We start from the raw sequence: 13,776 nt of genomic DNA, 5'->3' as shown, positions 1-13,776 counted from the left end.
GGAACATTCCACAGGTAAACAGGTTACTTGGTAACCAATGACAGTGTCATGATTGGGTATGAACGAAGCATCCTCGGAAGGCTCAGTGGTTTATACGCAAGGACAGCGCAAGGGTTACCACTTTGTGAAAAACTGTGTGGGGTATTAGTCTAACAGTTTAAGAACAATGTTTCTCAATGGACAATTGCAGGAATTTAGGGATTTTACAATTCTATAATCCACAATATCATCAAAACATTCAGAGAAGTCAGAGAAATCTCTGCATGTAGCGGGCAATGCTGGAAACTAACATTGAATGCCCGTGACCTTAGACCCCTCAGAGCGCATGTACTGATTTACTATATGGGCTCAGGAACACTTTGGAAAACCACTGTCAGTAAACACAGTTTACGCTGCATCTACAAATGCAAGTTCAAACTCCATCATGCAAAGTGAAAGCCATTTATCGACAATATCCAGAAACATAGCTGACTTCTCTGGGCCTAAGCTCATCTGAGATGGACTGACACAATGTGCTGTGGTCTGACGAGTCCACATTTCAAATTGTTTTAGAAAATTATGGATGTTGTGATCTCCGGGCTAAAAAGAAAAAGGACAATCCAGATTGTTACCAGCACAAAGTTCAAGGCCAGCATCTGTGATCATATGAGGGTGTGTTAGAGCCCATGGCATCAGGGCTTACTTGCACATCAGTGAAGGCACCATGAATGCTGAAAGGCACATACAGGTCTTTGGCAACATGCTGCCATCCAGATAACCTCTTGTTCAGGGACACCCGTGCTTCCTCCAGCAAGACCAATGCCAAGCCACATTCTATATGTGTTACAACAGCGTGGCTTCATAGTAAAGAAAGACTCAGTCAAATGAGATGTCATGTAGATAGTTTCATACATATTTCTTTTGGTATCTTTGGAATCTCCACAAGAAGTTCTGTGAGTTTGATCAACGTTTGGCTGAAAAGTGTGATCTTGAACATGAGGTTAGAGAGGTTACAGTGAAATATTTCAAACCCTGTTCTAACTTGGAGAAAGCGAGCCTACAGAAGAGGTGTGAGCTTGTAAATAAAGAAATGTTGCAGAACAGCAACAAAGCAAGACTGATCTTGACATTCAATTTAGGGGTTTTTGTTGCAGTGACTTCAAATGCTTGAATTGCTTGTATTTCACAGCGGAGGAATTGTTCATGGACTGTACTGTATATTTTCTCCAAGTTTCACCAAACACCATCCGAGACAATGTGGTCACTGTAAACCTCACAAACAACAGCCAGTACTTTCTAAAGCATGACTGTATTTCTATTGTTTGATGATATCGATTTCCTCTCTGAACAAACGGTTTCTAATGAGCAAGCTAACTACTGGCCCCTTAACATATAAACCCTTCAAACCTCACAAACACCATACGGTCTAGTGTCTGCAGAGCAGAGCAGCAAAAAGACCAGCAAGAGTAATTAACCTTTACTGTTGTGAAAGCAGAATCTGTGCGAATTTGTGAGAAAAAAATAATAATAGTTATGTGTTTCTGGTACGGTCAGAATTTTGCTCAAAGCTGACACTAAGTATGGTTTAGGTTACATTTACAGTGACCCCTGCAGAATTCTTCATTAAAGGTGACTAATGGATTGTGTCCACTGTCAATCACTTGTTCTCTGTTTCTTCTTTGGAGTCTCTACTTTCAAGTTTTTGGTCCTAAGCACCTGCCAATGTAGACTTAGTCTTTAGACGCTTTGCTTAACTAAAGACTGATGTCTTTCTCCCTGATTTTGTGTTTAGATGGGCAGATACAATTTCAGAGTTTAAAAAGACTCCCTACGTTGCAGAACCAATAGTAAATCCGCAGAGTGGTCCTTTGGTGGCTCGCTGAACTCTTGTGCTCGTAAACATAGTCCGACTGCGTTAAAAGTTTTAAACAAAGTCGCTGTAAGTCCTTCATTTCCACAATCTTGTGGACTGAGCACACGTTTGATAAAACGGAGTTAAATCTCTCGTCATCCATTTTCAAGCTCTCTGTGTGTTTGTGTCCTTGCAGACGAGAAAAGGGGGAGCGCACATTTCAAGAAGGGCGTGTCCTTTTAAAAAATGCAAGAGGCGTTGCTTTGTTGCCGGCCGTTTTCTCCGGTGTGTTAAACACACTTTAGAAAGGAGTGTCCCCAGACTATCAGAAGGTGGAGATTTCTGATTGTCTGGTGGCGAGACTACTGCCAATGAGACTGGTTATTGTTTTAAAAAGTGACCAATACAAAAAAGCATATACAGTATATATATATATATATATATATATATTAGTGTCGAGACTGATGATGCTTTTGGAGATATGTATGTTTGTTTATCAAAATTGCACCATATTTCTAATAAACCTCCTGCAGAGAAAATGTTAGCCGTTTTAATTCAAACAAAAGAAAATAAGTTGCTGATAACTACAGCATGCACGTTCTTATTATGCCTAGAGGGGATTGTGCATTGTGTATCTGTCAGCAGCTAATCTCACAAACTACTTTTTCTTGCTCTAAGATGTGACAAGTCTAAACTTTAAAGAATGGGAAAAAGAAAGTGAGCCTGTTTGAACCATAAAGTAATCTGTCTTTGTGCCAAAAAACAATAACCAAAATTCCCTGTATAAATAAACCCAGTACTAAATGCAGTATAGAAGATAGCATAGGCTTTGGAAATTGAAAAAAGTGAATGGCTCCTTTATTAAATACATGCAGCATCTTTGCTTTATGCCACTAAATAGACATTTTACACTTACTGCAATAATAAATACTAAAATGAAAATAAGCCACAACAGGAAAATTGAAAATCCAGATACATGACTGCCCAGCCATCTTTTTTTTTTTTTATTAAAGGATTAGCACCAGCCAATACTAACAAAGAAGTCAAATATAGGGATCAGACTTACTATATCGACATCCATATATCTCCAGTCTGAGTCCAATCCTCCCAGTGGGGTTCCAATCCAGAGGAATCAGACGGAGGTAGCGAGCTATTACCGGCTGTTTGAGTTTGTACTGGACCACAGTGTCTGCATTACTGTTACCTGGAAAAGCCTGAAACAACAGAACATGTTAGTCTGCCTGATTTTTATATCCAATCATTAACGTTTCCCGGGTTGCTGCAGCAGTCTGATAGCAAACCATTTGTAGTCATTAGTTCCTCAAGTAGCCTACACAGGAACCAAAGACCTTTTGTGGGTATATTTTGATACTCATAATCTAAGGAAATTTATTCTCTTTTTAAGTTTTGTAGCTTCTCTCTTCTGACATGAAGTGAGATATGTAGATAGAAACAACAACCTTTAAAAGAGAGAGATGCACTAGTTCTGCAGAAAAAGTCCCCCTAACCTCCCAGATCCTGACACAGCTTCTTTGCATTTTCAAACTTTGAGCTCACAGAGGCCATTGATCCTAACTGCTGATAATGTCTCTCCCTCTCTCTGTCCTGTGATCAATAACTCTGGGACCTAATTCTGTCTCCGTACCAAGCCTCTCTTAAAAGACTAATGGCTTCTATTTTCCAAACCAGCTGCCTGTGGGAATCCAGAGGGATTCTCTGTTTGACAGGTAAACAGCACACGCAGAGCGACACATGCACTGACATCTGTAAGGAAAAAAAACAAGCTGCATTTGTGGTTACGTGGGCATGTGCTCTGCTAGTGTCTGCCCTGCCTACTTAAGTGTGTGTGCCCACTGAGTGTGTACTGATGTGGCTACGTGAGTGAAATTGGCTTTCCTGGCGCTGCATAATTGTGATCTCAGCTGTCTTCAGTGCTTTGAAGGGCTGAGCCGGCTGGGCAGCGGAGCGTTAAGCTCAACAAACGGCTCTGTTTCCTGCTGAGGAGGCTGAGGAGAGCGGCATCTCATTTACTTGCCTGAGCATGTTTTGAAATATGAGTAGCTTCTGACAAGACCTCAATCAAGGAGAGAGAGGAGGGGAGAGCATGAGACGAAGAGGAGGGGGAGGGAGGGCATGAGAAAGAATCAGAGAGCAGGTGCAGAAGAAGTTCTTTGGTGTTTTACTTTAGTAAAAGCAGCAACATTGTAAAAGTACTCCAATACATGCAAAAATCCTGCATCAAAAACGTTCCTCAAGAAAGAGTACATATGTATTATTGGCAAAGTTAGCAAAGTGAACATGTGGAAATAGACCATTTTCTTGCTTTAACTAATCATTCACACTGCCGCCATTATTGGCAGTATTATTATTGGTTAGCATTGTTGCCTCACAGCAAGAGGGTTCCTGGTTCAAACCCAGGGTGGTCATGCTCCTTAAAAAAGTGAGAATTTGAAGCTTTGTGGGTGGCTATGGCGCAGGAGGTAGAGCGAGTCGCTCACTAATCAAAAGATCAGCAGGTCGATCCCCAGCTGTCAAAGTATCCTTGAGCAAGATACTGAACCCCAAATTGCTCCTGATGGCTGCTCTATCAGTGTGTGAGTGTGTGTTAAAAACTGAGTAGTGGCACCTTGTGCGGTAGCCTTGACCACCAGTGCATGAATGGGTGAATGTGACTTGAAATGTAAAAAGCGTTTTGAGTGTTTGGGTGACTAGAAAGGCTCTATACAAGTGCAGGTCCATTTACTATTTACCATTTATAAAGTAAATGTGGACTGCACAATGTGATGTGCACAAGAATAATGACACCATCTGCGTTTAGACTGCTTCCTGATAAAAGTGGCTTTCACTGTGGAATTCTTTCTGCAACCAGTTACGATCTTCTGTGAAAATTAAGCCTCAATTTGGAACACAAAGGAAGTGCGTCACCCATTGTGCAAACAAAACAGGAAGAGGATAGCACCTTTGTTTTCCCTGGTAGCCAAAGTCACCAAAGAGTATCAGTGTAAGTTCTCTGCATTTAATATCCCCAGAAGTGGAACAACCCAAGAAACTGTGTAAACTGTTGTAGGGCTGTACCCAAATATTCGGATATTCGAATATTCATTTCTATGGGTAGGTATTCGTTATGAAAATTTGGTATTCGATATTCGTTTTTTATTTACTTATTTTTATTTATTTATTTATTTATTTTTACATATTTTTTTGGTGCTAAATGTAGTCTTTTTGTTGTTGGTGAATGTAGGTTATCAATAAAAATCAAAACTTTTAAATTGCATTGTTAAAAATGTGAAAATATAGTATAGCCTACCAACTGAGCTTGTGCACACGGCAGGCTTGAGTGCATCCGTCTGAGGCTGTGGATCAGTGCCAAGTTTTACCACTTTATCACTATTCCCTCTAACTTGTAGCTGTTTTTTCGTTATCTTTTGCATTTAATATGAATTATGGAATCGTTTTTGTCAATGTTTGTTTCCCCTGTTTTGTACAATACATTATTGTTTAAAGTTTCAACAAGTTTCTTTTGGAGTGCGTGACACAAGTGTGTTTTGAAAACGGCCGCGGACTGTCACCTGCTCAACGCATCAGTACCTTCGGATGCCATGACAGTAATAGCCAATAATGTCAAAATATCATTTACAGACCGATTTAACAGATGATCACTTTTTTTGTGGTTTGAGAGCAAAGATCCGGTCGCTGCTGTGCAAAACTCCACAATACAACTAGGTCTGAAAAAACCCCGGAGGAGTGCTTCGCAAGGCGTCTTTGAAAGGAGCTGAGCCTGGCGTAAAACCGGAGAGAGCAGGCAACACGGCCGCAGCACGGCCACAGCAGATACTGATGTTTTGTCACACCTCTAAGCGTGTGATATCGATGCAAAAGTGAAGTTTTTCAGATGCACCAGGCTTTCAACTAACTCCAAATATAAACCCATCAGCAGCAATACTTGATGCTGATAGCAACTGACATGATATTAAGTGTGAGAAATTCTGGTGGAAGTGGGAGGTAGGGAAGATGGATGGGTCAAACAAAACTGGATTTTGACCCAAGAGACTGCCGTATATGTCTCGTTTGAAACCAAAAGTCAATGTTGTTTTGAGGTAATGTTGAACAATTTACGTACAGCCGTTGCATGCTGACATCACTATATGTAATTATGTCATGTCATATTATGCAATAAACACACTTATTTGAAGTCAAAACATAAGCATTTTTTCTAAACCTAACCAATTAGTTTTATTACCTAAACCTAACAGCGACAGTCTCACAGCATTAACCAGGAGGACAGATAGGCTACGCTATACTAAATATGTGTTACTTTGAGACACAGAGGGATTTGACAAAGTGTCAGTGTTCAGGTTGTTTGTTCTCATGCCCTGTTTGTACGTTTTCCTACAAAAAGTAAAGCACTAAAATTCATACATATCCCACATAATTATGAGCCAGTAATATGTGTACAACTAGGGGTGGGAATCTCTAGGCACCTGACGATTCGATTCGATTCAATTCCGATTCCAAGGGCAACGATTTCGATTATAAAATGATTCTCGATTCTAAAACGAGCCAATAAGAAAATTTACACTTGATATTGAAAAACATTATTGTACAAAGCTGGGAATACATATCCAGTGCATACAAACTGTATTACTTACTGTGGTTGAGATGACTAAACTCCACCAGTCTCCTCCGGTCCATCCTCCTCATCCACAAATCTCAAGGGGACTCTCCTGTCCCTCGTCGACCTCCTCGACATTTCTCCTCCAGTATTTACTAAACTATAACTGGCTATAACTATCTATGAACTATAAAAACACGTACTATTGCAAAAAAGAGGAACGATGGCAAAACTACGAATTATGGTGAAAACAAGATGAAAACACGGCATAAAAAAACTCAAAAGCTCTCAAAAAACCACAAATACTATTATTTACAACACTAAATATTATTTACAAAGGAAACGCCACCCAAACTCCACTTAAACTCACCAAAACTCTGCTAAAACACCGCTAAATCACTCCAACTCGCACTCTCCTCGTCAGCCGTCACTCTCCTCCTGCTGTACTCACTTCCCTCCCCTCCTCCACAGATAATGACGTCACTACCATAATCGTATATCATTGGAAAGCTCCGCTTCTTAGCTTTCAGAATCCATTGGAATTACGTCGATAGCGTAATGGTCGAGGAGTTACGGTAATTTGAATAATAAAAGTAAAAATAAAATTAAAATCGATTATGAGTTTTCCAAATCGATGCTCGCATCGTTCAAGACAGAATCTCGATGCATCTAAAAATCGATTATTTTCCCCACCCCTATGTACAACCCACGTACTTGGGGAGGCTGTGATCATGTGACCAATGCACTGATGGGGTAAAGAAAGCAGGTGGGTTACAGAGGACTTTACCCTGGTACTTTACCCAGGAGACCGGTGTTATTTGCTTCCACTTTAAAGTAAAAATACAAAGTGCAGCAAAATGGATAAGTGTTGTAATTTAGGGGAGTAGAAGTCTAAAGCAGCATGAAATGGAAGTACAAGTATGTCAAAATGGTACTCAAGTACAGTACTTGAGGAAATGTATTAAATCACTTTCTACTACTGGGAACTAAAATAGCAGAAATTAGTTAGAATTACTCCGTACAAGTACCTCAAAATTGCTCTTAAGTACATTACGTAATTTATTTCCCACCACTGGAGAGCAAAGGGAGAAATACGGAGCATCTAGCTGAGCAGTCAGTAAGAAGCTGCCACGGATACTGCTGTTTTTGCAGTCAAATCTCCTCCTTACCTGACATACTAAGCTGGCCTGACTAATACATGGAGCTTTAAAAACACTCTGAGGGCTGATCTTGGTTTATCACCTTTCATGCTGAGTGTCAAACCAACAAGTTTTTAAGCTGCAAGAAGTCATGCCCTGCTCTCTCCCTCTTTAGTGATGACTCCCAGGCTTCACAGACTTTGTATCCTTCACTGTGAGAAAATCGCAACCTGTCAAATGTGAATCAAAAGCTGTTCTCCGGGCCGCTACTGTAACAAGAAGGGTGTACCGTCTTTCATAAAGGAGAGAGGAGATGCTTGACTGCCTCTGAATCACAGCTAATGCTGTTTAATCAACGGAGGCCCGCATGGCTTCCTGTCATGCTGACATGCAGTACTTTGCTTGGTGGTAATCAGTCATTCTGCTGTCTAGTATTCCCTCTAAACACGGGGTGTGCACTGGCTTAAAAATGCTATAAAATGCTGAGAAATAAGGATTTTCAGAGTGAAAAAGAAACACTAGGGAACACATGCAGACATGAAAGCAGAGGAGAGTGCCTCAGCTTTGACTTCTCCCCCCGTCTGCAGGGAGGACATCAGAATATTTAAGTCCACCACATGCACGTCTCAGTCCTCATTCACATTTACATTTTAGACACTGAGCTGACACGCTTATCAAGACTGGCTCACAATGACTGAGCTGGCAAGTGTTCCATCAGCGTCTTGCTTGGAAACTGATGATGGACACCTACGCCTCGGCAGGAATCAAAGCTGTGACTTTTTTGTACGCCAGGCAGTCTTTTCTAACAACAGCACCAGCCTCCCGTCAGCAGAGGTTCAACTGTTTGACAGCAGCTCCGTGCAGTCGACAGAGCCCTGCCCAGGTTCCTTTCATTGTTCCATCCATTATTAATAAAGAGTGAAAGACTCCTGGTGAGCAGGCTTGCCGCTGCAGGCAGTACCAGTCCCCACAGATCATGTAAATTATGTCTATGATAGTGAGGCCAAATATATTTTAACTTCAGTGAACCTGAGTTTTGAGCTCCTGTACCTCCAATACTGTCTTCATACCTGTACAAATACATACTACGGATTTAAACGTGCAAGGTTTTACCCAAACAACTAGTTTTTCATGAACTTTCTAGAGGCAGCCATGGGTTTTAATACATTTCAATACAAAACACTAGCATGGATGTGGCATGTTAGCCAGGAATTTAAAAAAATTGCAAGCTACCTTTTCAAATTTTGGGACTATGATGATGTTGTCCACATGCATGCTAGCTTTTGTACACTCTACTTTTTATATTCTGTGTACCATAGTGCTTTACGATTTATAACCAACTCTGGTTGCCGGGCTCATCAATGTACGATTTATGATTCGGTAGACTGGCTGACACTAAATCTGGGTAGACAATTTCATTTGTATATTTTGTGTACAAGGCCATGCTGGGTAAACTTCCCCAATATAATCTCCTGACTCAGACCTGCAGCACTCTCCACCGTTTTTCCACCAACATGGACCAGGTTCTGTACCAGTTTCCTGCTCCTAATTTTGAACCTTTCAAAGCATTTTGACCAAAAACTAATTGATCCTCAGCTGATGGTTGGGCGTGTGGCTGTGGCTCAGAGGTAGTGCGGGTCGTTTACTTATCGGAAAAAGCGGCGGTTCAAACCATGGCTCCTGTAGCCCGCATGTTGAAGTATCCTTGGGCAAGATGCTGAACCCCAAATTGCTCTCAATGGCTGTTCCATAGGTGTGTGGGTGCAAGTGAATGGTTACTGAGTAGCAGGTGGCACCTTGTATGATAGCCTTGGCCACCATTGTGTGACTGTGTGTAAGAATTGGTGAATGTGACATGTAGTGACAAAAATGCTTTGAGTGGTTGGAAGTCTAGAAAAGCACTATACAAGTGCAGTCCATTTACCGCTACCATATTCTACAGGTGGGAAAGAGGATGGAGAAAACAAGTTAGGAATCACTGCTGGTAGCTGGTTCAGGCTTGTTTCTAGATAAAAACAAATATCTGCAATAACAGAACAAAAGCTTGCAGGTGATTAATGTGATCCAGCCTCTTGCTACTATTGTTTACTTCAGTTGTGTATTGTGTAATGACCTTGTGTAATGATGATACATCTGTGATTACAATGGTTCTGATCAACACTGGTGGAGAGTCCTGAACAGAACATGTTCAAGAGCCAGACCTTATTAGATGGAAAAGGAGTATATATATATGACCTTAGGCTCTCATAGGCTCTCACTCTGATCTACATTGATGGAAATACAACACCTGCATGAACACATTAATTGTAGCCTTGAGATGCAATGATGTAACACCTCAAAATACCGTCTCTGCCCAAACAGCGCTCAAACAATGGCCGAGTTTGAAAGAGCAACTTAAAAAGTAAGAGGTATAAGGACAGATTACAGATTACTAACCTTTTTTCAGTCAAGCCATGATGTCGAATGTGACACACCAGAAAAAAAACAACAACAAAAAAAAAGCACAGACCATGATTTTCTGTGTTTAAAAAACCTGCATACACATGTGCTAATTTCTGTGGAAAAAGGTTAGACTGAGAAATGCATCTGTTTTTATTTGAGCTGGATTTAGTCTCTGCCTTGTGTTTTTGATGATTGTGTTTCCTTTGTTGTGTTTTATCTCTTTTTGACTGTGACTGGTGTGCTGTCTTGGCCAGGTCTTCCTCGGAAAAAAGATTGCCATATCAAGGGACGTCCTGTTAAAATAAAGGTTAAATGAAGATAATGTTTTTCTTTTTGGTTATATATTTTTTGTCACAGTTACTTCGTATCAAAAAACATTTTTCGACCTTTTTTTCATACTATGTAGAGGGTTGCTTCAATAGCCATAGAAAATGTTTCAAATCTTCATACCACAGTGAAATTAATGTTGTACAATATGTCATTGGGCGCAGTTACATGATGGCTTCTCATTCAGAATGAAATAAATCTAAATGAAATCAGAAAAGAGTTTTTCCAGGTAGTTTACATGAGAAGTATTCATTCCAAATGAGGGTTTACAAGGGAGATCAGTTCAATCGCCTTTATTCGGGTCTGCACAAGGTTTGGGGCAGGGAAGGTTTCTGATTGGATAGGGGCGGGGCGGATGTTACGTGTTTATATTTACTGGAAGAAAACACTGTAGTCCTTGTTCCAGATAACAAGATGTTTGACGACACCGTTCTTAGTGCCTTTTTCTGGCTATTTTTTATTTATATTCTTGAAGCAGCAGTACGACAACAACCTTGTTCTGCTAATGCTTTGTCTGTTGAGGAGAAGAGAGGCAGAAGGTCGAGGAAGAGAGATAGACGACTGTGCTTTGGCAAATGGAAACCGGTGAGTGCAACGAGTCCGACTGCTCTATCTCAGCCCGTTGCTATGCGTGCTATACGTCATCGTGCCAGAAGGGCAAGGAATACTCCATACTCCAAGATGGAGGGGCAAACTTGCTGTCACAGAGAGGGCGACGCACAAGTGTTTGAATATGGACCGATTTTTTCATGTAAATTATGTCTATGATAGTGAGGCCAAATATATTTTAACTTCAGTGAACCTGAGTTTTGAGCTCCTGTACCTCCAATACTGTCTTCATACCTGTACAAATACATACTACGGATTTAAACGTGCAAGGTTTTACCCAAACAACTAGTTTTTCATGAACTTTCTAGAGGCAGCCATGGGTTTTAATACATTTCAGTACAAAACACTAGCATGGATGTGGCATGTTAGCCAGGAATTAAAAAAAAATTGCAAGCTACCTTTTCAAATTTTAGTCCTTGCTCCGGATAACAAGATGTTTGACGACACCGTTCTTAGTGCCTTTTTCTGGCTATTTTTTATTTATATTCTTGAAGCAGCAGTACGACAACAACCTTGTTCTGCTAATGCTTTGTCTGTTGAGGAGAAGAGAGGCAGAAGGTCGAGGAAGAGAGATAGACGACTGTGCTTGGCAAATGGAAACCGGTGAGTGCAACGAGTCCGACTGCTCTATCTCAGCCCGTTGCTATGCGTGCTATATGTCATCGCACCAGAAGGGCAAGGAATACTCCATACTCCAAGATGGATTTTTGGACAAACATATCTGGAAGACATTTATAGTGTTGTACTTGTTTGTATAAAAAGTGATGAAAATTGTCATGTTAAGATTAAAGACTGAGCGAAGAGGGCTTGAGTGAGAAATTTGGTTGATGTACTATGCCTTAATTGTTGCCATAAAATAGCTTCATCAGTAAGGACAGCCACTTTTTTTAAGTCAGTTTGCTACCTCAGCACACAGCACGTTTTCATCTATGTATTTAAGCTTGATTCAGTCCTCAACATTTAGTACTTGGTGCTCCCTTTTATATAGCTTCTACTGAGTACTGTGTTTTTATGGAAATGTGTTCTATTGTGTCCTGACTGGATGTGATATGATGTGTTTTGATGTCTTTTCTCCCCTTCCTTTTTAATAGCTGGTTTTGCACATGCAAACCAAAGACACATTTTTGCCTTTTGTATTCAAAAAGTAGACAATAAAACACTTCTGTTTTATTCGTTCTGTTCTAATTATCTGCTGTCTGAAGCAATGTTACTATGTCTACAAGCATTTACTTGCTGATGTGTTCAGCCCCACTGACCTGCAGTGTAAGTGCTAACTAACCCCATTCCTTCAGCTGACCAACATGTTCAGCTTTTGTGTGAACTGTTAAAGTTTCTTCAATGCTAAACTGGTCATCAAACACCTGCACACTGACTCAAACTTTCAATGTTAATCACATTTTCATGAGATAAAAATACAATTGGATCAAAGTGGCATGCAAAAGTTTTCTATTTGAATAAATGTGTGGTTTGGAGTCAGTGAGTAGACATTATTTTCTGATGCTGTTTCCCAATAGCCTTGCACCTACAGTATAGGCAAGCCTGTCCCCTGAAATTATGCTGATACTCTTCATGGTTCCAGCTTACATTTGGTGTGGCCAAGTAATTTCTGCCTGGATTATGTTCACTGCCAATTTTTTTTCTAGTGCAGAAAAAAACAGTAATCTTAGTAAATAAATAACAATTACATAGCAATTGTGCTTTTCCTCTTTGTACTCTTTTGTTTACTGATTACTGCAGGAGAGTTACCCCGAAGCTGTCTTCCTGTCGATGTTGTTTCCAGTTGTGTCCTGTGTCACTGAACATCAACAGGTAAGCCGTCAGCCAATCAGAGCTGCCGTAGCGTCCCTGCGTAGCGACTGCAGTGATCCGGGTCCGCCTCCCCAGATCCACCTCCAGCCACTGGTATCTGTCTGAGACGAGGGGAGACCAACCTCCAGCTCCTGCATGGGGACAGCGACAAAGAGTGTGTGTTAATGATGAGAAGTGTGTGTGTGTGTGTGTGTGTGTGTGTGTGTAGAGAAGAGGGTGCTGGCAGAGGTGAATGAAGAGAGAGCGAAGGTCGGGAGAGAAATTGTAGAAGTGATATGTGATTCATTACATTTTAATCTTCTTGAAATGAATCTTTAAAACTGTGAATATATACTCTGGAGTAGACTCTCCGTGCTGCGATTTTAAAACTAGCCAATAATAAATGTCACAGTTTGGATATGAATACAAACTGCTTGTTTATATGTTTCCATAATGTCCACAGATTAGCAGTCAGAAGTCTACAGATGACAAGAATGTCAAAGACGAGGGTTAATGTACTGGGAAGGTACATTAGCTGATGCTTTGTTCCTAGAGTTATTAGTAGTTAGCACATTTGGAGGAAATCCTGCTTTTTAGTTGAAATGTTGCAAAATACAGTATAAACATAGTTTATCCCATTTCTGGCTTTGATTTAAGTCCACTTACACGCTCACAGATTTAAAACCCTGCAATATGTCAAACACTTCCTCTGGTTTCATGATGATAAATAATAAATCCTCATAAGCAAAGACATTAAGCGGGATATATTTGAGTCACAAACACTTGAAGGAAATGGATTAGACTGCACAGCATCAGGATGGTATTTAAAGCAATGATGACTCTCCACAACTGAAGTGTCAAGATGTGTCCTTCCATTTAATGTATCTGCTCGGGTTTTTATGGCACTATGAAGGTGACAACGCTCTGAGGGTGAGTTAGAATATGCTGAGAAATCATTCACATTTCCACAATGATATGACCTTAATCACTCAGCTGAGGCCTTTGTCTTTTCAACAGTGATTTGCGGC

At 40.6% G+C, this 13,776-nt stretch overlaps 1 protein-coding gene across 1 annotated transcript in view; it reads right to left on the bottom strand.

The window, feature by feature from the left end:
• The window catches only part of LOC117254452 (contactin-associated protein-like 4), a 165,429-nt gene that overhangs the window by 96,500 nt on the left and 55,153 nt on the right, over positions 1-13,776 (bottom strand). Inside the window, exons 3-4 of the mRNA XM_033622768.2 lie at positions 12,707-12,900; positions 2,898-3,045 (exon numbers count right to left, since the gene is read on the bottom strand). Coding sequence (XP_033478659.1) covers positions 2,898-3,045; positions 12,707-12,900 — 342 coding nt within the window. The remainder of the gene's footprint in view (positions 1-2,897; positions 3,046-12,706; positions 12,901-13,776) is intronic.

This window comes from Epinephelus lanceolatus, chromosome 6, assembly GCF_041903045.1.
Source record: "Epinephelus lanceolatus isolate andai-2023 chromosome 6, ASM4190304v1, whole genome shotgun sequence".
Classification (NCBI taxonomy): Eukaryota; Metazoa; Chordata; class Actinopteri; order Perciformes; family Serranidae; genus Epinephelus; species Epinephelus lanceolatus.
The sequence above is the reverse complement of the archived record's forward strand: the minus strand, read 5'-3'. Positions and strand labels throughout refer to the sequence as shown.